General features: G+C 45.7%; 1 protein-coding gene across 1 annotated transcript; it reads right to left on the reverse strand.

Annotated features, from left to right (window-relative positions):
* Positions 1-6748: 6748 nt before the first annotated feature.
* Positions 6749-24826, reverse strand: LOC132585868 (uncharacterized). The gene is made up of 7 exons (XM_060257749.1): positions 24629-24826; positions 22099-22180; positions 20413-20515; positions 15680-15870; positions 12523-12936; positions 9435-9725; positions 6749-7195 (listed from the first exon to the last, which is right to left on the reverse strand). The coding sequence occupies exons 1-7, from the start codon at positions 24728-24730 to the stop codon at positions 6828-6830; spliced, it is 1551 nt and encodes a 516-aa protein (XP_060113732.1). The 5' UTR covers positions 24731-24826; the 3' UTR covers positions 6749-6827.
* Positions 24827-25101: the final 275 nt, after the last annotated feature.

Genomic DNA, 25101 nt, shown 5'->3' on the forward strand with positions numbered 1-25101 from the left:
CTTATCTGGGAGAACCGGGTTTGATTCCCCACTCCTCCACTTGCAGCTGCTGGAATGGCCTTGGGTCAGCCATAGCTCTGGCAGGAGTTGTCCTTGAAAGGGCAGCTGCTGTGAGAGCTCTCTCCAGCCCCACCCACCTCACAGGGTGTCTGTTGTGGGGGAGGAAGGGAAAGGAGATTGTGAACCGCTCTGAGACTCTTCGGAGAGGAGGGCGGGATATAAATCCAATATCTTCATCTACCTCACAGGGTATCTGTTGTAGGGGGAGGAAGGGAAAGGAGATTGTGAGCTGCTCTGAGACTCTTCAGAGTGGAGGGCGGGATATAAATCCAATTTCTTCATCTACCTCACAGGGTGTCTGTTGTGGGGGAGGAAGGGAAAGGAGATTGTGAGCTGCTCTGAGACTCTTCAGAGTGGAGGGCGGGATATAAATCCAATATCTTCATCTACCTCACAGGGTGTCTGTTGTGGGGGAGGAAGGGAAAGGAGATTGTGAACCGCTCTGAGACTCTTCGGAGTGGAGGGCGGGATACAAATCCAATATCTTCATCTACCTCACAGGGTATCTGTTGTGGGGGAGGAAGGGAAAGGAGATTGTGAGCTGCTCTGAGACTCTTCAGAGTGGAGGGCGGGATATAAATCCAATATCTTCATCTACCTCACAGGGTGTCTGTTGTGGGGGAGGAAGGGAAAGGAGATTGTGAGCTGCTCTGAGACTCTTCAGAGTGGAGGGCGGGATATAAATCCAATATCTTCATCCACCTCGCAGGGTGTCTGTTGTGGGGGAGGAAGGGAAAGGAGATTGTGGGCCACTCTGAGACTCTTTGGAGTGGAGGGTGGGATATAAATCCAATATCTTCATCTACCTCACAGGGTGTCTGTTGTGGGGGAGGAAGGTAAAGGAGATTGTGGGCCACTCTGAGATTCTTCAGAGTGGAGGGCGGGATAGAAATCCAATATCTTCATCTACCTCACAGGGTGTCTGTTGCGGGGGAGGAAGGGAAAGGAGATTGTGAGCCGCTCTGAGACTCTTCGGAGTGGAGGGCGGGATATAAATCCAATATCTTCATCTACCTCACAGGGTGTCTGTTGTGGGGGAGGAAGGGAAAGGAGATTGTGAGCCGCTCTGAGCCTCTGAGTAGAGGGCGGGATATAAATCCAATATCATCATCATCATTTAACTGAGCAAGGCAAATTCAAATGCATTGTCTACATTGAACTGAAAAGCTACCATCAACAGCCTTGTTATCTTGTCCCCAAGCACTTTCCATACACTTTCCATAAGGTGCAGCTTTACAAGCCAGAGAGATGAGCAACGGCTCTGTATTCCAAACATTTCTTTCTGGCATAGCCTCTGCCAGATGGAAAAGCTTGCTTGACAAGGGCACGAAGCCCAAACTAGTGTTCAGCTGAGCGTGCAAAATGGGCACACTCAGGGCATTTGCTATGAAGTTTGTAATGTTGGTTGAAAAAGAGCCCCATGGCGCAGAGTGGTAAAGCTGCAGTAATGCAGTCCAAGCTCTGCACAGGACCTAAGTTTGATCCCGGCAGAAGCTGGTTTCAGGTAGCCGGCTCGAGGTTGACTCAGCCTTCCATCCTTCTGAGGTCGGTAAAATGAGTACCCAGCTTGCTGGGGGGAAAGTAGATGACTGGGGAAGGCAATGGCAAACCACCCCGTAAAAAGTCTGCCGTGAAAATATTGTGAAAGCAACGTCACTCCAGAGTCGGAAACGACTGGTGCTTACACAGGGGACTACCTTTACCTTTTTAATGTTTGTTGAAAATTTGGCAGCTCTTTATTTTGTCTCTTTTTTTTGTTAGTTTCTGTAATCTGCAGTGCAAATGAAATTAATTAATTGATCCCATCAACCCGGGAAGCAGCCTTCTGAGCAGTTGCCTGGTAGAAAGATTATGACAGAGATGTTTCTGTCCCTTTGGAATTTTGTAAATTTATGCCTTCAGCGACTTTTTGGAATTGTCACCGTTGAAATTGGACATTATTATTGTTACCAGCAGAAGGATTTTGTACACTGGAAAAATACCTGGGTTGCTTTAAATGATTATAAAGTGTTGATACATTATTCTAAGTAATTTCGGATCACAGTGGCCTTGTGGGACTGAGTTTGTCTTGTGCTTCAGAAGGTGGCAGGACATAACTGGAATTTGATTGTATAAAAATTGTTATGCCCTTTTGGGGGACTGGAGGAAAGTTACCAGTTACAGTACAGTAAATTCAATAATACACAGTTGAGGATTGGTGAAAATCATCCCTTGCACAAGCTCCCATTCTTTTCATGTAGAAGATGATGATGATATTGGATATATATCCCACCTTATACTCTGAATCTCAAAGTGGTCACAATCTTCTTTACCCCCCCCCCCCCCCACACACACAAGACACCCTGTGAGGTGGGTGGGGCTGAGAGAGCTCTTCCAGAAGCTGCCCTTTCAAAGACAACTCCTATGAGAACTATGGCTGACCCAAGGCCATTCCAACAGCTGCAAGTGGAGGAGTGGGGAATCAAACCCGGTTCTCCCAGAGAAGAGTCCGTGCACTTCACCACTACACCAAACTGGCTCTTTTCCCCAAGCATTGTTTGTGTCATGGGTGCTGGGGACCCTGCGGAAGAAGCCAAGCCTGCAGGAGAAACTGTGCCCCTGCCACCTGCACCAGTGCCCTGGCCACCTGCACCAGTGCCCCTGCCCCCTTTGGGAGAAGACCCGAGCCCCCCTGCTTCGCCCTCTCGGGTGGCTCGGGTGCGTGACTGCCTTCGCCAGGACCTCAGGGATCAAAGGAGGGCGGCACGCTCATGAGCAGGACGCTCCCTGAGCCCTGAGTTTCGAAAGGATATTGGCTCTTCTAGGAGTACGGATGCGTGAGTCTTAGCAGGATCCTGGCTGCCCTTTGAGTCAGCACTTAGCCCAAATGAGCAACAGACAGCAGAGGGCTATATAGCTGTGGGCTTTGGGAGGAGGCTTTGTGGAGGCAACTAGTCACTTACCTGACATTCTAGCATCCCCTCCGGCTGCTGACTTTGGCTTCTGGACCCCCTGACTTTGGCTTGACTTCTGGAACCCCTGACTTTGGCTTCTGAACCCCTGACCTGCGATACCTGGACTGTGATTTGGCTTTGGCGCATCAGACCCTCTTTGCTCACCAGCTACCGGCCTTGGACTGCCCCTGGGCTTCGCCTGACCCGGCCCCAGACCGTGACAGTTTGATCCAATCTTTTGGGTGGAAAGACTGCAGTCATGGTACCTTTGAAGGCTATGGGTTCAGGAAGGCATACCTTGTTTGAAAGTCCATATCAACGCCCTTTTCCTTGCCTCAGCCCCTTGCAGTTGCCATTTTAACAGCAAACATTTCCCCCAATGTTCCCATCTTGTGCTAGAGTTTTCTGATCCCCCAGGATGGCTCGGGGCGGGAGGAATGGGGGTGGGAGAGCGATAAATGGGGGGGGGGAACCTGGCAAAAATCCTTATTGTGAGCCCAATTCGATTTATGATGGTTTACATACAATAACAGTAACGCAAGGGATTATCTCTCAGTTAAGACCTGTCCATCTCTTTCACAGCTGGTGGATTGGTGTGAGCAGGGTCTACTCATGTAGGGATGTATGCACACATGCGCCAGTCTACATTAAAAGATTCCATGCACCGCAGAAGAAAGTGCGTGAAACCACAGCTCACACCTATATCCTGTGTGCGTCGTACACTGTGTATATGGGGGAGGGTCAGAGATAATGCAGCAGTTTTGTAAAGGGAGTGAATTGTAAAGGGACTTCTGCGCTTTTGCAGGTAATTGTCATGCCTTATACCAGGAATGTCAGACATGCAGTTCGGAGGTCAAATCAGGCCCCTGGAGGGCTCCTATCAGGCCCCCAAGCAACTGGCTGTCATCTGCTTCCTTCTTTCTCTATATTGCTTCCTTCTGCATCACAGCTTCCTTTGCAAGGCTTGCTCCATTGCACAGGAGTTACAGAGCAAAACCCCTATGTTCTCCATTGGCTCCATTGGGGAAGGAAGGAAAGAGCCAGAGCTTCCTTTGCCCAGTTCCCTGGATCCCATGGGAGAAATACAAAGAAAGCATCCCTAAGACCAATGAGAGCTAAAATTTTAAGCATGTTTTAAGTTTTTTAAAAATATATATATATATTTGTGTTTTTCTGTGTTCTTTATAAAAATTTATATCCCTGCTTCCTAATCTCAAATAGGTACACACATGGCCATGTGTGCTCAGCCCAACCCGACATGGCCCGGCCCCTCAAGGCCTCATTTATGTCAGATCCAGCCCTCATGAGTTCGACACTCCTGCCTTATACTGTCAGCTTATTTATTTATTTATTTATTTATTTGGGATTTATATCCCGCCCTTCCCACGGATGGCTCAGGGCGGCTTCCAACAATTAATCAAACTTAAAAATAAACAATTTCAAATGTAAAACAATTAAATAATTTAAACAGTTAAAACATTAAAACAGAGTAATGCAGTTTCCTATGAACAGATGGCTGGCCAGTTTCCTCAGGTTGTTATCCTAGCTAAATGTAGGCTAGGTATAGGCTAGCCGGAAGAGGGTCGTCTTACAGGCCCTGCGGAACTGCGCTAAGTCCCGCAGGGCCCTCACCTCTTCCGGCAGCTGATTCCACCATACGGGGGCCATAACGGAGAAAGCCCTTTCCCTGGTGGCTTTCAGGGGGGCTTCTTTTGGCCCGGGGATAGTGAGGAGATTTTGTGTTCCTGACCTCAGTGCTCTCTGGGGAACATGTGGGGAGAGACGGTCCTTCAGGTAGGCAGGTCCCAGGCCATATAGGGCTTTAAAGGTAATAACCAGCACCTTGTACCGGTAAGACACTCCTTGTTTTCTTTCACATGAGAGTTTTACTCTGATTTGGCATCCAGACTGGAGTGTGTAGTTTTGAAGCGTCTACACCAGGGTGTCGAACTCATTTGTTATGAGACCTTGTTGGGCCCGGCCGTGTTGGGCTGGGCCGTGTGTGTTCCTATCTAAGATTAGGGAGCAGAGATAGAAACTTTATAAAGGACACAGACAAACACAATTAAAGATTTTTTTTAAAAAAAAAATAAAATAAAACATTTATTATTATTATTAAAACATTGGCACTCATTGGTCTTAAAGGTGCTTTCTTCGTATTTCTCCCATGGGATCCAGGGAACTGGGCAAAGGATGCTCTGGCTCTTCCCTTCCTTCCCCAGGGGACAAGGAGGGAGAAGAGCTTCCGCCAATAGTAGGAAGAGAGGCTTGGCTCAGTAGCTCTGTTGTGCGATTGAGAGAGTCTGGCAAAGCAAGCTATTCCTTCCCCCTCCTTTCCCATGGGAGGAGCCTCAGCCAATGCAGAAAATAGAAGCTTTGCTCTGTAGCTCCTGTGCGATTGAGCAAACCGCTGCAAAGCAAGCTGTGATGCAGAAGGAAGCAAAAGAGAGGGAGAAGGAAGCAGACGACAGCCAGTTGCTTGGGGGGCCTGATAGGAGCCTTCCGGGGGCCTGATTTGGCCCCCGGGCTGCATGTTTGACACCCCTGGTCTACACGGTGTTGGCTCCCAACCTGGATTCTGAGTTTTCTCCTGCTTGCTGATACAAGCATTGTTTGATACAATCTTTCAGTCGGAAAGATTGCAGTCACAGCACCTTTGAATGCCACGGGGATAGGAAGGTGTGCATTGTTTGGAAGTCCTATCCATATCAGTGCCCCTTTCCTCACTTCAGCCCCTTGCAGTTGCCGTTTTACTTCCAAACATACATAGACACAAACGGCTCTTCTGCATTCTTGCTTTTGTTTCTTATGTGTCCCAATTGCTTTGGGGGGGGGGGGGGTGGAATTGTCCTTTCTGAATGTGTTTTGCTTCCTCTAGTGGTCAGTTTGATATTACATCACTACATGTCCAGCATAAAAACCGGCATAGAACAATGTAATACTGAATTGACCACTAGAGAGAGCAAGCCACATGCTGAAAAGGAAGGGGGGAAGCGCACACACACAAAAATAATATAGATCAGGGGTAGCCAAACTTGCTTAGTGTAAGAGTCATGTACAATAAAAGTCAGGTGTTTGAGAGTAGCAAGACAAGAACGTCAGAAGTTTGACAGCCACAGGAAGGAAGGAAGGAAGGAAGGAAGGAAGGAAGGAAGGAAGGAAGGAAGGGAGGGAAATACATGGGGAGGGAAGTGGAGGTGGAAAAAAGCAACTTTAAATGCATTCTCCAAGCTGCTGGCCCGGCTTGGCGAAGTGATTTAAAGAGAGAAATGGCTTCTCCAAGCTGGCCAATGAGGTGGGGGGGGGAGCTTCGAGAGCCACACAATATGTGCAAAAGAGCCACATGTGGCTCCCGAGCCACAATTTGGCCACCCCAATAAAGACATACAGCTGACCACAATGAGAATGGGGACTAGCCCACCCACCCACCCACCCACGCATGCTTGTGGACTTTAAAAAAAAATCAGCAGTTGCTTGATTGCTGCGATACAATCGTGATCGTGATTCCAGTTCCACGATTTACTACCTCCTGTGAACTTCCACCTTTCCACGCAGCAAAGAAGAGTTGCACAAATGCATAACGCTTTCGTTTCGTTCAAGCACAATTATGTGGGTTTAATTTTTACCAATGTGTTGACCCTTTGAAGAATGATTTCACCCTACTCCGGAGCAGGGAAACACTTCAGAATTACGTCAACCGATCTCACACTGAGCGACGTTCTCTTAAGTATCAAACACGCAGCAGCCGTAAGAGCTGTGTTTATTTCTGTCAAGTTGCATTTAATGACGACTGTCGTTAGGCCCAAGCCAGGCCATCTCACTCTACAGCAATACTTACTGGGGTAACTGAAAGACTCCGTAGTTCAAGGATGTGATAGACACCGCTGCAGCATCGCAGGAGTCCGTTTGGCTTTGTTGAGATGTGTTGACAGGCACAACACTGCCGTCTGCTGTGGGAGAGGGGAGCGCTTGCAGGCCCGGGTTACAGTTTAGAGTGGCATCTTTCGAGAAGGTCATGGAAGGGGAGTCGAAAGAAATCACTTGCAGGACGAAGGTCTCGGGAGGCTTGCCCGCTGAAGCCCCCTCGTAGCCTTGGCACTCCATCTGTTGCTTGGCCGAGACGGCCACCTGTAAGGGCGCGTCGTCTGGCGCTGGGAGGTGGTCTTGCTTTTGCTGCTCCGCCGCCCGTCTCAGGACTTCTTCTACAGAAAGGGAAAAAAGGAAATAGAGAAGCTTTTCGGAGTGGTTCTAGGACAGGGGTGGCCAAACTTGCTTAACGTAAGAGCCACATAGAATAAATGTCAGATGTTTGAGAACTGCGAGGAAGGGAGGAAAGCAAATAGGTGGGGAGGGAGAGATGGAAAGAAAGCAACTTTAACTTGAGCACAGAACTACTATGGAGTATTAAGGGATCCCTCCTTCCTTCCTTCCTTCCTTCCTTCCTTCCTTCCTTCCTTCCTTCCTTCCTTCCTTCCTTCCTTCCTTCCTTCCTTCCTTCCTTCCTTCCTTCCTTCCTTCCTTCCCTCCTTCCTCCCTCCCTCCCTCCCTCCCTCCCTGTGATCACACAAGACTGTTTGGGGATTTTATTTTGGCTTTCAAGGGGGAAACTACATGCAACTTTTAATAGTTTGGACTCCTAAGCGCATGCTAAAATATCCCTCAATAGACAATGGAATGGAATGCTTTACTCTATGGAGAATTTTTCCCAGATGGTTCCTTGCTTAGTAATAATATGAGTAATTGAGATGTACTGATTTATTGTGGGCATTTAATCAGAGATGCCTTCATCTCTGAGGGTCCACTGGGGAAGACACTTCGGAACGGGTTTAATATCTAGAAATCCCATGTGGACTCTGGACTTCATTTGGGTGGAAATTGCATAACATATTGTGAAGGCGTCGTGATGTCTCTTTACCTTGTGTAATTTTGAACGTATGTATGAATCAGTCAGTCAGTTTATTTCTACAGCACCAAGCCAACCATAAAAGCCTAATAATTGAAACACATTTGAACATTAAATGGCAAAATTAAAAAGGTAAAAGTAGTCCCCTGTGCAAGCACCAGTCACCTCCAACTCTGGGATGATGCCGCATCACGACATTTTCACGGCAGACTTTTTATGGGGTGGTTTGCCATCGCCTTCTCCAGTCAAGTACACTTCCCCTCCAGCAAGCTGGGGACTAGGCTTGCCAATCCCCAGGTCCCAGCGGGGGTTCTTCCGCTTTCCCAGGCTCCTTCCCATCCCCAGTCAGATGGCCAGCGGGGGGAAGCCCCACCCCCAGAGGACCATGTGCCTTTCCACCTCCGGAGGCTTCAGTCTCTGATTAAACGGCTTCCTCTTGGGATGGTGTGTCTGTGTTATTTTGAAGAAGTTGGCAGCAACTCGTGAGTAGAGAGGCCAATCCCTCACTTCAGAGTCGCCAGAAACGGGGTGGGGGGGGGTAGGGAGGGAAACGTCTGCCGAGCACTTCATTATTCCCTATGTGGAGATCGATTCTCATAGGGTATAATGGGGAATTGATCTGGAGGTTTCAGGGGCTCTGGGGAAGCTGTTTTTTGAGGTAGAGGCACCAAATTTTCAGTATAGTATCTAGTGCCTCTCCCCAAAGTACCCCCCAAGTTTTAAAACGATTGGACCAGGGGGTCCAATTCTATTAGCCCCAAAAGAAGGTGTCCCTATCCTTCATTATTTCCTATGGAAGGAAGACATTTAAAAAGGTGTGCTGTCCCTTTAAATGTGATGGCCAGAACTCCCTTGGAGTTCAGTTATGCTTGTCACACCCTGGCTCCGCCTCAAAAGTCTCCTGGCTCCACCCCCAAAGTCCCCAGATATTTCTTGAATTGGACTCGGCAACCCTACTGGAAGGCTGAGTCAACCCTGATTGCCCATGGTTAAAATAGAATAAGGACAAAAGAACATAAGAGAAGCCATGTTGGATCAGGCCAATGGCCCATCCAGTCCAATGCTCTGTGTCAGGCCAGAAAAACCCCAAGTGCCATCAGGAGGTCCACCAGCGGGGCCAGCATAAATAAAAATAAATAATGAATAGAATAAAAATGAATAAAAGTATCAATAAAATCAAGAACAAATAAAAATGAATAAAAGTATCAATAAAATCAAGAACAAATAAAAATGAATAAAAGTATCAACACAATCAAGAGATACATGCATTTCTAATACAAAGACAAACATTACAGAACATAGCTATCTGTTTTGTAATAGGCTGATTGGCTTGTATAAACGTATGTTTGTAAAAACAAGATAGACTTGTTAAACCAAAAATTGCAATCACATATATAAAAAATTTTGTGAAAAACTTTTTTACTGAAATGCTATTACAGCAATTTCTTTAATTCATTCTACCCGCTAGAGTTCAACAAGCTTTATTCTAAAACTACCTGTTAACTAGGATCAAAGTCCAAGCAAAACCAGGCAATTACCGTTCCACAGGGAGAAAATTTCCATGTCGCTTTTCGAGAGATCTGTCATGATGAAGCCAACGTTGGGTGGCTGCTGTGGGCATTCTTGACCACTGATAGCGGGAGGCCCGCTTGTTAGCGCCATCTGCGATTGGGGATCGTCGGGGACAAACTCTTCAATGATTACGTCATCGCTCTCGTTTGGAGACAGAGGTTTTGTTTTGGGGACCATGGCTCTCATCTCCTGGATGTTTGACTCGACGGTCTGACCGGCAGCTTTCCTCCAAGAACTTTCCTTATCGGCTAATTCTTCTACAAAACAAATAAGGAAAGAGAAGGGACATGTTAGCTCAATTGTCTTATATGAGGTTCAGTGCCATATTTGCTTATGCTGGCGAGATAGCCTGTAGCGTCTTACTTACCAATTCACATTTACGGTGCCTATATTGGGTGAGATTTTTTTCAAAAATTATTGAGAACCAATCAGAGCTTTTATTTATTTATATATATATATATATATATTTGCAGGAAAAGCCCAGCAGGAACTCATTTGCGTATTAGGCCACACTCCCTAACATCACCATTGTTTCACACAAGACTTTTTTTGTAGAAAAAGCCCAGCAGGAACTCATTTGCATATTAGGCCACACCCGCCGACACCAAACCAGCCGGAACTGTGTTCCTGTGCATTCCTGCTCAAAAAAAAGCCCTGGAACCAATTAATAAAAAAAACAAGAATAAATTAAATTACATTAGAGTTTAGCAGCCCTAATCCTGCCCCTTCACCCAGTAGCCCCTAGCCCTGGGTCTGGCCGGGCCCCGCCTGTTCCCTTGGCTCAGGTGTCCCCCTACAGTCATCTCTCCTGTAGATTCTTTAGTCTGCCTTATGCAGGCAGCCTGTTCCCTGGTGCCTTTTCCCTCTTTCTGATGGCCACGGACCAATTAACTACCCCAGCTCCGGAGTCTTTGGTGGGGGAGCTGAGTCCAGGCGCAGGCTCGCATCCGGACAACTGGTTGTTTCCTAGATTGGTAGTGGAACTTGGGTTATTTTCAGACGAATCCGTTTTCCCAGGGCTTTTTTTGTAGCAGGGACTCCTTTGGATATTAGGCCACACATACCTCCGATGTAGCCAATCGTCCTGGAGTTTACAGGGCTCTTCTTACAGGGCCTACTTTAAGCTCCAGGAGGATTGGCTGCCTCAGGGAAGTATGGCCAAATATGTAAAGGAGTTCCTTCTACAAAAAAGCCCTGTCAATATTACTTTACTCTGGGGGGTTTTTTTTGTAAAAGGAACCACTTTACATTTTAGGCCACACACCCCTGATGTAGCCAATCCTCCTGGAGCTTACAGGGCTCTTAGTACAGGGCCTACTGTAAACTCCAGGAGGATTGGCTACATCAGGGGTGTGTGGCCTAATATACAAAGGAGTTCCTGCTACAAAAAAGCCCTGTCAATATTACTTTACTCCAGGGCTTTCTTTGTAGCAGGAACCCCTTTGCATGTTAGGCCACATACCCTTGATGTAGGCAATCCTCCTGGAGCTTACAGGGCTCTTCTTACAGGGCCTACTTTAAGCTCCAGGAGGACTGGCTTCATCAGGAGTGTGTGGCCTCATATGCAAAGGAGCTTCTGCTAGAATTCCACCCCTGGGCCACACACCCCTGATGTAGCCAATCCTCCTGGAGCTTACAGGGCTCTTAGTACAGGGCCTACTGTAAACTCCAGGAGGATTGGCTACATCAGGGGTGTGTGGCCTAATATACAAAGGAGTTCCTGCTACAAAAAAGCCCTGTCAATATTACTTTACTCCAGGGCTTTCTTTGTAGCAGGAACCCCTTTGCATGTTAGGCCACATACCCTTGATGTAGGCAATCCTCCTGGAGCTTACAGGGCTCTTCTTACAGGGCCTACTTTAAGCTCCAGGAGGACTGGCTTCATCAGGGGTGTGTGGCCTCATATGCAAAGGAATTCTTGCTACAAAAAAAGCCCTTCATTTTACTTCCTCTTTGTGACCACAAACTAGGGTTGCCAAGTCCAATTCAAGAAATATCTGGGGACTTTGGGGGTGGAGCCAGGAGACATTGGGGGCAGAGCCAGGAACAAGGGTGTGGCGAGCATAACTGAACTCCAAGAGAGTTCTGGCCATCACATTTAAAGGGACAGCACACTTTAAATGTGATGGCCAGTACTCCCTTGGAGTTCATTAGGCTTGTCACACCCTTGCTCCTGGCTCCACCCCCAAAGTCCCCAGATGTTTCTTGAATTGGACTTGGCAACCCTAATGGAACACTTTCATATATTTTCTAATACTCCGGTATACCTAGCAATCAGATACTTTGCTGTTCCTTGTAATCTGAGCAGAACCGGATTAACAATAAGGCTAAGTAGGCACTGGCCTATGGGCCTTCATGCCTTTAGGGGCCCCAGGCTGGCTTCTCCCCCCAGTTCCCCCCCTGCTTGCAGCCCTCCCAGCCTGCACACACAGCCAGCAACTGAGCCGCTCTTTGCCCGACTTGCCTGGTGCGGCTGCTGCTGGCGTCATCGCCAAGTTTGCCTCTCTCTCCCTCTTCCCCGCAGCTTTGTCAAAGAGATTTTTGAGAAGGGGCCTGCAGGCTCTGAGATAATTTGTGAGGTTCCCCCCAAGATTTTGACTGCCTAGGGGCCTCCACAGGGTTTAATCTGGCCCTGAATCTGAGTTCTAATTCCTGTGAAGGTGAAGACTATGCACATGTGCTTAGATCGCCCACTAACTAGCTAAATTCCATCAGGGCTTTTTCTGTAGCAGGAACTCCTTTGCATATTAGGCCACACACCCCTGATGTAGGCAGTCCCCCAAGAGCTTACAGGGCTCTTAGTACAGGGCCTCCTGTAAGCTTCAAGAGGACTGGATCCATCAAGGGTGCATAACCTAATACGCAAAGGAGTTCCTGCTACAAAAAAAGCCCTGAATTCCATGCTTTGTATTGCACCCATGTTAATTTCTAGTCCTAAGCAAATATTTTGCTTCTAATCATTTTTTCTAGTTACATCGAGGTTCTTTTAGATGTACTTGTGGCTTAAGGAAGCGGTGTGACATGATAAGAAATTGTGGAAAGATTTCGGATTACCGTACGATTCTGTGACTTCCATTGCTTCAGAATCCTGTCGGGGCAAGAACATTTCTGGCAAGCCGGTGTTGAAGACGATGAAGTTGAGATTCATTGGCTCAAAGGCCCGACTGTCACACAGTTGGCAGTCACAAGTACTGGGTGCTTGCGGGACTACACAATACTTTTTGGACTTTGATAGCGCAGTATTGCTGCTTGTTCGTTTCTGTGTTTTTTTGTTGTGTGCTTTATCTTCATGATTGTGAGCGTTGTTGCTTTCATTTCCCGGCAATTCTTTAGTCTTGTTGTTTCCTTTAGCTTTGTTGCTTTCTTTGTCTGGCGATTCTTTCGTCTTGTTTCCTTTAGCTTTGTTGCTTTCTTTTCCCGGTGATTCTTTACTGTTGTTGCTTTCTTTAGCCTTGTTGCTTTCTTCTTCTAAGAAAGAGGACAAATGTAAGAAATGCCACTGTGGCGTTATTTTCATCTACGAAGAGTTAACTGTACATAGCCTGGGCTTTTTTGGCCACTGTGTGACACAGAGTGTTGGACTGGATGGGCCTTTGACCTGATCCAACATGGCTTCTCTTATGTTCTTATAGCAACAGCTAGATGCGAACTCAGTAGCACCTTCGAGATCAGGAAGATTTTCAGCAAATATGTTTTGGAGAGTCAAACCGCCCTTTGTCAAATACCTAATAATAGCAAGTTATTGTATTTAATACTTTTAAAAAGGTAGTCCCCCATGCGAGCACTGAGTCGTTACCAACCCATGGAGATACTGCAGTCTGAGCTCTCTGCTCATGACCTGAGTTAGATCCCAACGGAAGCTGGGTTCAGGTAGCCAGCTCCAGGTTGACTCAGCCTTCCATCCTTCCAAGGTCGGAAAAATGAGTCCCCAGCTTGCTGGGGAGAAAGCGTAGATGACTGGGAAAGGCAATGGCGAACTAGCCTGTAAAAAGTCTGCTGTGAAAACATTGTGATACGACGTCACCTCAGAGTTGGAAACGACTGGTGCTTGCACAGGGGACTCCCTTTACCTTTTTTACTTTAAAAGATAAGCAGATTCTGAAAGAAGATCATTTGTTCATGCATTCAGGGTTTTCATAAACTAAGACATTCTTTTTCTTTCATGACATGATCCAATGCTTAACCTATGGAAGCAAAACATTTTTTAGCTTGCTTTCTCCCATGGAGAGCCCAAGGTAGCTTACAATAGATAAATACTCACAATATGATATGTAAAATCCATACAAAAACAACAACCCCCCCCCGAGTTTAAGATAGCTAGTAAATTAATCAAATGCAGCTCTAAATAAAACCTAAATATCAAAAGTGGGGGGGCCAGATGCAGGGGCTCCTTTGCATATTAGGCCACACACCCCTGATGTAGCCAATCCTCCTGGAGCTTACAAAAAAGAGCCTTGTAAGCTTTTGGAGGATAGGCAAAAGAGCTCCTGCTACAAAAAAAGCCCTGACTCAAATTACATGTAATCTCTGGATTGAAACCTAATTTCCATTTCCAGTTTGGTGTAGTGGTTAAGTGTGAGGACTCTTATCTGGGAGAACCGAGTTTGATTCCCCACTCCTCCACTTGCAGCTGCTGGAATGGCCTCGGGTCAGCCATAGCTCTGGCAGAGGTTGTCCTTGAAAGGGCAGCTGCTGTGAGAGCCCTCTCAGCCCCACCCACCTCACAGGGTGTCTGTTGTGGGGGAGGAAGGTAAAGGAGATTGTGAGCCACTCTGAGACTCTTCGGAGTGGAGGGCGGGATATAAATCCAATATCTTCATCTACCTCACAGGGTGTCTGTTGTGGGGGAGGAAGGGAAAGGAGATTGTGAGCCTCTCTGAGACTCTTCGGAGTGGAGGGCGGGATATAAATCCAATATCTTCATCTACCTCACAGGGTGTCTGTTGTGGGGGATGAAGGGAAAGGAGATTGTGAGCCGCTCTGAGACTCTTTGGAGTGGAGGGCCGGATATAAATCCAGTATCTTCATCTACCTCACAGGGTGTCTGTTGTGGGGGAGGAAGGGAAAGGAGATTGTGAGCCGCTCTGGGACTCTTCGGAGTGGAGGGCGGGATATAAATCCAGTATCTTCATCTACCTCACAGGGTGTCTGTTGTGGGGGAGGAAGGTAAAGGAGATTGTGAGCCGCTCTGAGACTCTTCGGAGTGGAGGGCGGGATATAAATCCAATATCTTCATCTACCTCACAGGGTGTCTGTTGTGGGGGAGGAAGGGAAAGGAGATTGTGAGCCGCTCTGAGACTCTTCGGAGTGGAGGGCGGGATATAAATCCAATATCTTCATCTACCTCACAGGGTGTCTGTTGTGGGGGGGGGGGAGGTAAAGGAGATTGTGAGCCGCTCTGAGACTCTTCGGAGTGGAGGGCGGGATATAAATCCAATATCTTCTTCTCTCCTCCATGCCTCATGAGTGTTTTCCTCCATGGTTTTGCTTTCAAATGTCTTGCGTATTTATCTGGACAAATTTTAAAGATTTTTTTTTTTTGTCATCTGCTATCTGTCTGTCTGCTTTGAAAGCTGGGTGTGTGTGTTTGATTGGTGAGGCAACACATTTGTCTTCTACTGAAAACCACAAGAATTATTTCCACCACCACCACCCCAACCTGTTGGAAAGGAGCCCCGTGGTGCAGAGCGGTAAAGCTGCAGTACTGCAGTTGAAGCTCTGCTCATGACCTGAGTTCGATCCTGGTGGAAGCTGGGTTCAGGTAGCCGGCTCGAGGTTGACTCAGTCTTCCATCCTTCTGAGGTTGGTAAAATGAGTACCCAGCTTGCTGGGGGGGGGGGAAGCGTAGATAACAGGGGAAGGCAATAAAAGTTTGCCAAGAAAATGTCATGATGCGACGTCACCCCAGAGTTGGAAATGACCGGTGCTTGTGCAGGGGACTACCTTCACCTTTACAACCTGTTGGAATAGCCAGTAGCACTAGAAATATCTGATGAGTCTCCACCTTTTATCACCACTAATGCCGCTGCAAAACAGGGTTAATTTGCACTGCTCTATCATGGCATCCCCCGCAACATGTATAATATGGAATAAATGAAAACGTGCCACCACCTTAAGAGACCGTGTGAACAAATGCAAAAATACAGAGCAAAGGAGATGAAAATCTGCATTATAAAACCAAAACTAGTTATTTTAGCATTATTCACTATACCTTTTCTCTTGGCCTCCAGAGCTTCCTTCCACTTATTTCTGTTTGCTTGAATATTATGCATCACTGTGGTCTTAAATGCTGATATATCTAAGCTGCTTAAGATTTTTGCTCCTGCACACGGCCCTCCTTCACCCATGGAATTGTTTCCACTTTGAGATTTTTTAACTCCACTTGCCCCTGTGGATTTCTGGCTAAAAAAGAAATATTATTTGGGGGGGGGGGCAGAAATGAACAAGGCTGAATTTGTTAAACTGACTGATGCAACTTCGAACAGGCAGATCCATTTTAAAATTGGTATGAAAATATATAATATACTTCGTGGAGCAGATGTCTGTGGATGGCTGCTACCCAGGGGTCTTTTTGTAGAAAAATAGCGGGCAGAGCTCATTAGCATAACTCATTAGCATATGCTGCCGCCCCCTAGCCAAAATCAACTCAACGCAAGAAAAGAGAGCCCTGGGTGAGCGAGGCCTGCTTGGGATGGCTAGAGATCCAGCCAGCCCAAGCAGGCCTTGTTTGCCTGGGGCTCTCCTGGGCCAACCTCCGTCCCGTCAAAAAGCCAGAAAGCTACCCGCCACCCAAAATCGCATATTGATTTATTTATTTACTTAGTCGATTTGTATCCTGCCCTTTCCCAAGAGTGGGAGATTCCTAAGAATGGGAAATAAGAAGTGGAGAAAGGGTGGCGTGGGCTTCTCCAGGGAAGAGCCAGTTTGGTGTAGTGGTTAAGTGCGTGGACTCTCATCTGGGAGAACCAGGTTTGATTTCCCCACTCCTCCACTTGCACCTGCTGGCATGGCCTTGGGTCAGCCATAGCTCTGGCAGAGGTTGTCCTTGAAGGGGCAGCTGCTGTGAGAGCCCTCTCCAGCCCCACCCACCTCACAGGGTGTCTGTTGTGGGGGGAGAAGATATAGGAGATTGTAAGCTGCTCTGAGTCTCTGATTCAGGGAGAAGGGCGGGGTATAAATCTGCAATTCTTCTTCTTCTTAATGAGGGCTGCTGGGGGTGTGGCAAAGCCCCTGATGGGTGGGTGGGTGGCTGCCTGCCTGCCAGTTTGGTGTAGTGGTTAAGTGCGTGGACTCTTATCTGGGAGAACCGGGTTTGATTCCCCACTCCTCCACTTGCACCTGCTAGAATGGCCTTGGGTCAGCCATAGCTCTGGCAGAGGTTGTCCTTGAAAGGGCAGCTGCTGTGAGAGCCCTCTCCAGCCCCACCCACCTCACAGGGTGTTTGTTGTGGGGGAGGAAGGTAAAGGAGATTGTGAGCCGCTCTGAGACTCTTCAGAGTGGAGGGCGGGATATAAATCCAATATCTTCTTCTTCTTCTTCTTCTTCTTCTTCTTCTTCTTCTTCTTCTTCTTCTTCTTCTTCTTCTTCTTCTTCTTCTTCTTCTTCTTCTTCTTCTTCTTCTTCTTCTCCAGGGATTGTTATGCAGCTGCACCTACTATTCAATGGACAAGGTAGGTGGGAAGGAGGAGGGGCCGTCAGAAAGGTTCAGGAGCTGTGCTCCTGTGAGCTCCTGCTGAATTTGAAGCCTGCTGCTAGCAAAGATAGTCCTGTCCTGCATGCCCTTTGCACACAGAATGTGCCTACATTCAGATTACATACTGACCCCATGTACAAATCTGGTTTGTTGCAAGGCTTGTGTATGCATTTTGCTCCTTCTGCCCTTTTCTTTTTGCACAGAGGGATCAGAAACGTACAACTTCCAGAAATGTTGAAGCTGTGAAAGGGGGCGGGGATTTTTTCCCTGGGTTTTTTTGGGGGGGCGGGGTGTCAAGTGTTTGGTTACTTTTGAATCCTATTGCAGGGGTGGCCAACGGTAGCTCTCCAGATGTTTTTTGCCTACAACTTCCATCAGTCCCAGCCTTTGGCCATGCTGGGGCTGATAGGAGTTGTAGGCAAAAAACATCTGGAGAACTACTGTCGGCCACCCCTGTCTATTATTTGATGTACCTTGCATGCATTCCTATTGCAATTACTCCCTTTGTATACCAGCTTTGCTTATCTATAAACTTAGAAGTCAATTGCACTTTTAAGACCAACTTAGTTTTATTCAGAACTTAAGCTTTCGTGTGCATGCACACTTCTTCGGACGAGGAATGAGGTACAGTAAGCAGAGCCACATATAGCTGGTGGGGTTTGGAATGCCGAGTGGTACAAAGTTAAAAACCAAAAGCAGAACAGTAAAATTAACAAATTCAGAAAACCTTTGACCCGGGTTGCATTAGCGTGGGAAAGCATAAAACAGTGACATGTCAGAATGTGAGAATGCCTGTTAATTATTCTATTGCTAATAAACCTGGGTCAAAAAGAAGGCATTTCTTTCCCAGAAGTTTTCCCAGAGGTTTTTCCTGTCCAACTAATTTGCCTTTTAACATGTAACATAAATATATACATCATTCTAGTTGGAATGATTTATATATTTATGTTACATGTTAAAAGGTAAATTAGTTGGACAGGAAAAACTTCTGGGAAAGAAATGCCTTCTTTTTGACCCAGGTTTATTAGCAATAGAATAATTAACAGGCATTCTCACATTCTGACATGTTACTGTTTTATCGTTTCCCACGCTAATTCAACCCAGATCGAAGGTTTTCTGAATCTGTTAATTTTACTATTCTGCTATTGGTTTTTAACTTTGTACCACTCGGCATTCCAAACCCACCAGCTATTTGTGGCTCTGCTTACTGTACCTCATTCCTCGTCTGAAGAAGTGTGCAGGCACACGAAAGCTCACGTTCTGAATAAAACTAAGTTGGTCTTAAAGGTGCAATTGACTCCTAATTTGTTCTACTACTTCAGACCGACACGGCTGCCTATTTGGATCTATCTATAAACTTGTTACTCATGCTGTTTCCACCAGCCTAAGCTGAGGCCCAAGTTCGGATGCTGAATTAGAACGTGATTAACCTTCACCTGGATTTCTAGGATGATGGAGTGGGGGATCCGCCAAAAACCTTTCCCGCTTTGCTCAAATGTTTAACGGTTGCACAGAACTATATAAGGGACCCCCTGATGTAAGACAGTCTTAGCAAAACCCTGTTTTGCCTCCATGTTTCTCAAGGAATAAAACCTGCCTAAAGAATGGACTATGTGATTTCTTGAACCTCTGAAAACTTGACGGGGGGCGGGGAGGGATGGAAATTCAGTAGAAATGGAACTATATAACCTTATTATGCTAGGTGGGAGCATGAAACAGCAGCCTGGTCAGGAGACTCCCGCTTCTCCCCCGAAGACGGAAAGGAGCCATGTGCTAGAGCCACCCGTGGCCTTTTTAAAAAGGAAAAATGAATTTTGGGAATTTAGAGGGCTCGACAAATAGTTTGCTATAACATAATCATACCTAGGAGTCAAGTCGCACCTTTGAGACCAACTTAGTTTTATTCAGAACGTAAGCTTTCGTGTGCTCTCTAAGCACACTTCATCAGACGAGGAATCCGGTACAGTCTACCAGCTATGTGTGGCTTTGCTCACTGTGCTGGATTCCTTGTCTGATGAAGTGTGCTTAGAGAGCACACGAAAGCTTACGTTCTGAATAAAACTTGGTCGGTCTTAAAGGTGCAACTCGACTCCTATTTTGTTCTACTACTTCAGACCAACGCAGCTGACTACTTGGATCTATAATCATACCTAGTTGCCATTTAAAAACTACAACAACAACAAAACACCCAACTGCTGGAGGTCTGGGGCACCAAACAATGCCGGGACCGCAGAGGTTTTACAACCAGGAAATAACAAGAAAAATACTCTCCGTCTAACAAAACAATATCAAAGTATAATTGCAATTATCCCCAGTACAACAATATATCGTAGTGACGACGTTATCCATTTCAGTGACAGAATACCATCCGAAGCAGGCCATGAAATGCTGCTAGATGGAGAAATGGCAGCAGCGTTCTGAAAAAAAAGGAAATTAATTCGAGAAAGCCTGGAAAACAGCGAATTGTAATGAAATAAGAATAAGGCACCGTCAGACTGCTGCACCTAAAAATAAACTAGACGGTCCCAGAGGAAAGATCACACAGATCCGAAACGAGAACGGACCGGTTTTGAATCATCGTTGGACTTTATTGGATGAATGTAGCGTCATCTTATGGACAGTAGTGAAGTTGTGCGCTTCGGATGGTATTCTGTCCCTGAAATTGATAATGTTGTCACTATAATATATTGTTGTACTGGGAATCATTGTAATTATATTTCGATAATTTTTTTGTTACGCGGAGAGTATTTTTCTTGTTATTTCCTGGAGGTCTGGGGCAGTCAAAATTTAAGAAGACCCAGGGCTTTTTTTGTACCAGGAACTGCTTTGCCTATTAGGCCACACCTGCCTGATGTAGCCAATCCTCTTGGAGCTTACAGGAGGCCCTGTAAGAAGAGCCCTGCAAGGTCTTGGAGGATTGGCTATATCAGGGAGGGTGTGGCTTAATATGCAAAGGAGCTCCTGCTGCAAAAAGAGCCCTGACCTGTCCCATGGAAGCGAAGAAGTCGCAGCAGCAACAGGGAAACCACGCAAGCCTGCCCCCATGTGGAAAACACCTTCAAGATTAGGTTGCAGCAATGTTGCAGTCCCGCATCTTATTTGGAACTGAGCCTCAAAAAATTCTTTGTTTAATGAAACTGGGGACTGCTTATCTCCACATTACTGGGGACCAGAGAAGCCACAGGAGTCTACTGTAAACAAGGCTAGTTTAAAAGAAAACTAGACACCCCCCCCCGCCCAAAAAATCTTACCAAAGTTCTTTAGAGGCAACTTTATGGAGAAAAGGAACAATGAGTTCCTCTACTTCTTCAAATAGAAGAGTAAATACCGGTTTGACTATGACATCTAGGAAACCTGAAAAGGAAGGGAAGACATTCAGACACAGCAGAAGATACACATGTTGGCAAGGCTAGCTCTCAAAAGAACTATTCCAGATTACATATGTCGCGGCGTTGTCGAACTCATTTGTTATGCGGGCCTAATCTGACATAAATGAGACCTTGACGGGCTGAGCCATGTCAGGTTGGGCCGGGCCATGTGTGTACCTATTTATGATTAGGTCGCAGAGAGATATAAACTTTATAAAGAACACAGACAAACACAAATATTTTTTTTTAAAAAAAGCCTTAAAACATCCTTAAAATATTAGCACTTGGTCTTAGAGCTGCTGTCCCCGGTGTGATGATGTCACATGGAAGTGACACCATCGCACCAGGGATGTCATGCTGGGGACACCCTAGGACTCGTGCCCCAAACTCTATGGTACTCATAAAGTTTACCTTGAATCCTAGAGCATTTCCGGTGTGAAGCTCGAGGAATTGCAGTAAAACACTGTGGTAACATAGAGTTTTATCGCAAGTCCTAGAGCATCCCTAGCATGATGTCCCCGGCATGATGACATCACTTCTGGTTGATATCATCCTGCCTCATGCACAAAGCTCATGCGAGCAACAAGTCCCCCACCACAGTAGCAGTGGGGCTTGTCAACCCTAGATCTTGCCCATATAACAACTGCGTTTGACACCTCTGATTTAAAATTATAAATGCCTTAGAGAGCAATCCTATGCAAGTCTACTCTGAATTCTACTATGGTCTTTTCAGCAGGACTTACTCCCGGGAAAGTGTACCTAGGATTGCACTGTTAGTTTCCTGCAAGGAAAATTGCAGATATACCCAATATTTTCAAGAGCCGGAAACTGCTACAACCTTTGTTATCTTAGCTTCCATATCTTAATTTTTGTCATCTGGGAAGCAGGAAAAAACAAAAATAAAAGTTGAAATTAGATAAAAATTGTAGTAAGGATTTTTTCCTAGTACTCCCCCAAATTTCCCAATTGGGCTTTTTTTATGCTATACATTTCAAGGGAGTAAAACCCTGTCTTAAAAAAGCATTTAATTAGTTTGCCCTGCAAAAATTATATTTGTTATTTGTTTTTCTTCTACATACTAAAACATTTCAATCAGAAAAATGAAAATATAGTCATCAGACTTTTCACGCTATGCATTTTGTGTAAAACCTTTATAAAATCTTTATAAATGATTTGGATGAAGGAATAGAGGGAATGCTTATTAAATTTGCAGATGATACTAAATTGGGAGGGGTTGCAAACACTGAAGAAGACAGAAACAGGATACAGGATGACCTTGACAGGCTGGAAAACTGGGCTAAAACCAATAAAATGAATTTTAACAGGGATAAATGTAAAGTTCTGCAATTCGGTAGGAAAAATCCCATGTATAGTTATAGGATGGGAGAGACTTGTCTTAGCAGAAGTATGTGCGTAAAGGATCTAGGGGTCTTAGTGGATCATACGCTGAACATGAGTCAACAGTGTGATGCAGTGGCTAAAAAGGCAAATGCAATTTGGGGCTGTATCAACAGAAGTATAGTGTCCAGATCACGTGATGTGATGGTACAGCTCTTAAATGAATGTCACCTATTTGAGACTCAGGTACGTTGGTAGCCACACGGTCGCAGAGTGGAGAAATTGGCAGTCCCAGTTCAGCTTCCATGTCTCCCTGGAGGAACAGAAAAGGAACATGAGTCAGCTGAACCAAAACCTGAGTGATCTATTCTAGTGCCAAAACCATTTTAAAGGGAAAAAATATGAGTGAACTGAAAAATCTGCACCCGTCAGCTTCCTAGGAGTTTACTGGGTAGTCCCAGTTTAAAAATAATTCTCTTCCAGATGAAGGAAGGAAGGAAGGAAGGAAGGAAGGAAGGAAGGAAGGAAGGAAGGAAGGAAGGAAGGAAGGAAGGAAGGAAGGAAGGAAGGAAAGGAGGGAGGGAGGGAGGGAGGAAGGAAGGAAGGAAGGAAGGAAGGAAGGAAGGAAGGAAGGAAGGAAGGAAGGAAGGAAGGAAGGAAGGAAGATTATAGGGGAGGGGAAGGAGGAGAGGTGGAAATAAAGCAACTTTAAATGCATTCTCCAGGCAGTTGGCTGGCTTGGCTTGGAGAAGTGATTTAAAGAAACAAATGCCTTCTCCAGTCCTGCCGATGGGGGCTCTGAAAGCCACACAATATATGTGAAAGAGCCACATGTGGCTCCTGAGCTGCAGTTTGGCCACCTGTGCTCTAGCGACTACAGCCCTTTAAACTTTAAATGAAGTCCTTAACTAGCCATGATGTGCAGTGTGTGAACTTGCTCTGGCCATGGTTTTTTGTTCACTGTACCTCACTAGGAGGAGAAATCTCACCTACGCCACCCAAGCTTTTGGGAGGAAGATCATTGTGGTTTGTTTGTTTTTTAAATTATACGTACAGATGTGTGTGTGTGTACCTGGAAGTCATTATAACTTCTGATGACTGACCCCTCCTGGGAGCCTGGAGGATATTCATAGAGGTGGCTGAAGAAAGCCTGCCCTTTGCCCTCCTGATTGCTGGTATTCCAAGGAGGTCTCCCATACAATTACGTGCCAGAGTCGATCCTGCTTAGTTTACAAGATCTGATGAGATCTTTTTGCCTGGATCATGGAGATCACTGTATTATAGGCAAGGGTGGAATTCTAGCAGGAGCGCCTTTGCATCTTAGGCCACACACCCCTGATGTAGCCAGTCCTCCAAGAGCTTACAAAAAAAGAGCCTTGTAAGCTCTTGGAGGATTGGCTACATAAGGAGGGTGTGGCCTAGTATGCAAAGTTGCTCCTGCTAGAATTCCACCCCTGATTATAGGGTTACCAGCTCTGGTTTGGGAAGTGCTCAGAGATTTGGGGACTGGAGGGGAGGGTGGAGTTTGGAGAGGGGAGGGACCTCAGCACATTATAATGCCAAAGAGCTGAACTCCCCCTCCCTCCCCGCTAAATAAGCCATTTTCTCCAGGAGAACCAATCTCTAGTCTGGAGGCTGGCTGTCATTGTTGAAGGTCATTGTTGATTGGCAACCCAAGTTCTAGATCAAATCAAGATTGATTTCTTCCTAGAAGCTAAAATTGCACCTAGAACACAACTGTAATAGTGGAAGATATCAAGGTGCCTCCTGGAGGTTGGTAACGTTACTTAATGAACATCCTAATCCTTTATATTTTGACTTGGAAATACGTTCCATGAATTTCAGTGGCAGATATTTATAAGATTGTAACCTTAAGCAACCTTGTATTTGAGTATTGCATTTGGGATCTTTTTTTTTTCCTGCTTCAGGTATTAATCAAAAATCCAAACTGAATTAGCATTCCACAGGTAGACTGACTGAGGGTTTTTTAAAAAATTACACAGTTTTTTTAAAAAATTACACAGACAGATTAAAATATATAGACAACAAACAGAGGGTTTTTTAAAAAATTACACAGACAGATTAAAATATATAGACAACAACTACATCATTGTAAAAACAAAACATTCACAATTTAAAAATACAGACTTTAAAAACTATGAGCAAAATCTATAACACAGTCTAGGTGACCCATCATTTTTAATAAAACTGCATAATTCCAAAATGTTTATGATTTCCAAAGGAAGAAGATATTGGATTTATATCCCACCCTATCCTCTGAATCTCAGAGCGGCTCACAATCTCCTTTACCCTCCTCCTCCACAACAGACACCCTGTGAGGTGAGTGGGGCTGAGAGAGCTCTCCCAGAAGCTGCCCTTTCAAGGACAACTCTGCGAGAGCTAAGGCTGACCCAAGGCCATTCCAGCAGCTGCAAGTGGAGGAGTAGGGAATCAAACCCGGTTCTCCCAGTTAAGAGTCCACGCACTTCACTGCTACACCAAAAAAGCTTTTACCCTGTGTAGTTTGGTCCAATTTCACTAATATGGGTGACCGTTTTGTGATAAACTTAAGTTATTGCTGATATGGGTCCGCTTGGGAGATAGCCACAGTGATCTTATCCAGAATGTAGTGGTCACAAATAATTGAGCACCACTGAGTAATACTAGGGGAATCTGTAGATTTCCATTTTCAAGCTATACATGTTTTGGCAGTGGTCGATAATGTCTAAGAGGTTTAGTAATAAATTTTTGAGACCGATACCTGTTTAAAGAATTCATCCATAATGCCTTCCGACCAGCGGATGTGGAGTTCCCAAGGCTTTGCCGGGTGACTTAAATCAGCAACGTGTACCATCGTAGACATGACGGTACTTTTCTCCACACTATCAAAGGAATGGCATTCTCTGATTAGTTTGCTTGTCCTTAGAGTGAGATTAGGGCTGCCAATCCCCAGGTGGGGAAAAAATACAATGTATCCGAGTAGCACACATTTAATTCTTTTTAGGAAATTGTCATTTAAAGACACCGTACACCACAATTACATAAAGGAATACAGAAAGACCCAGTGCACAAAATTCTCTCATACAGTCCAAAATCCAGTACTTGGAATGCACTCTTCCATAACTTAGAAATGAATCCTTGGAGAAGGAGTAATAGGATACCGGTTTCGGCCACGCCTTCCTCAGTCACAAGTTGCATCGCACATCACTGGGCATCTCTCCTCCAGTTACGGTG

This window comes from Heteronotia binoei, chromosome 1 (assembly GCF_032191835.1).
Source record: "Heteronotia binoei isolate CCM8104 ecotype False Entrance Well chromosome 1, APGP_CSIRO_Hbin_v1, whole genome shotgun sequence".
Taxonomy (NCBI): domain Eukaryota; kingdom Metazoa; phylum Chordata; class Lepidosauria; order Squamata; family Gekkonidae; genus Heteronotia; species Heteronotia binoei.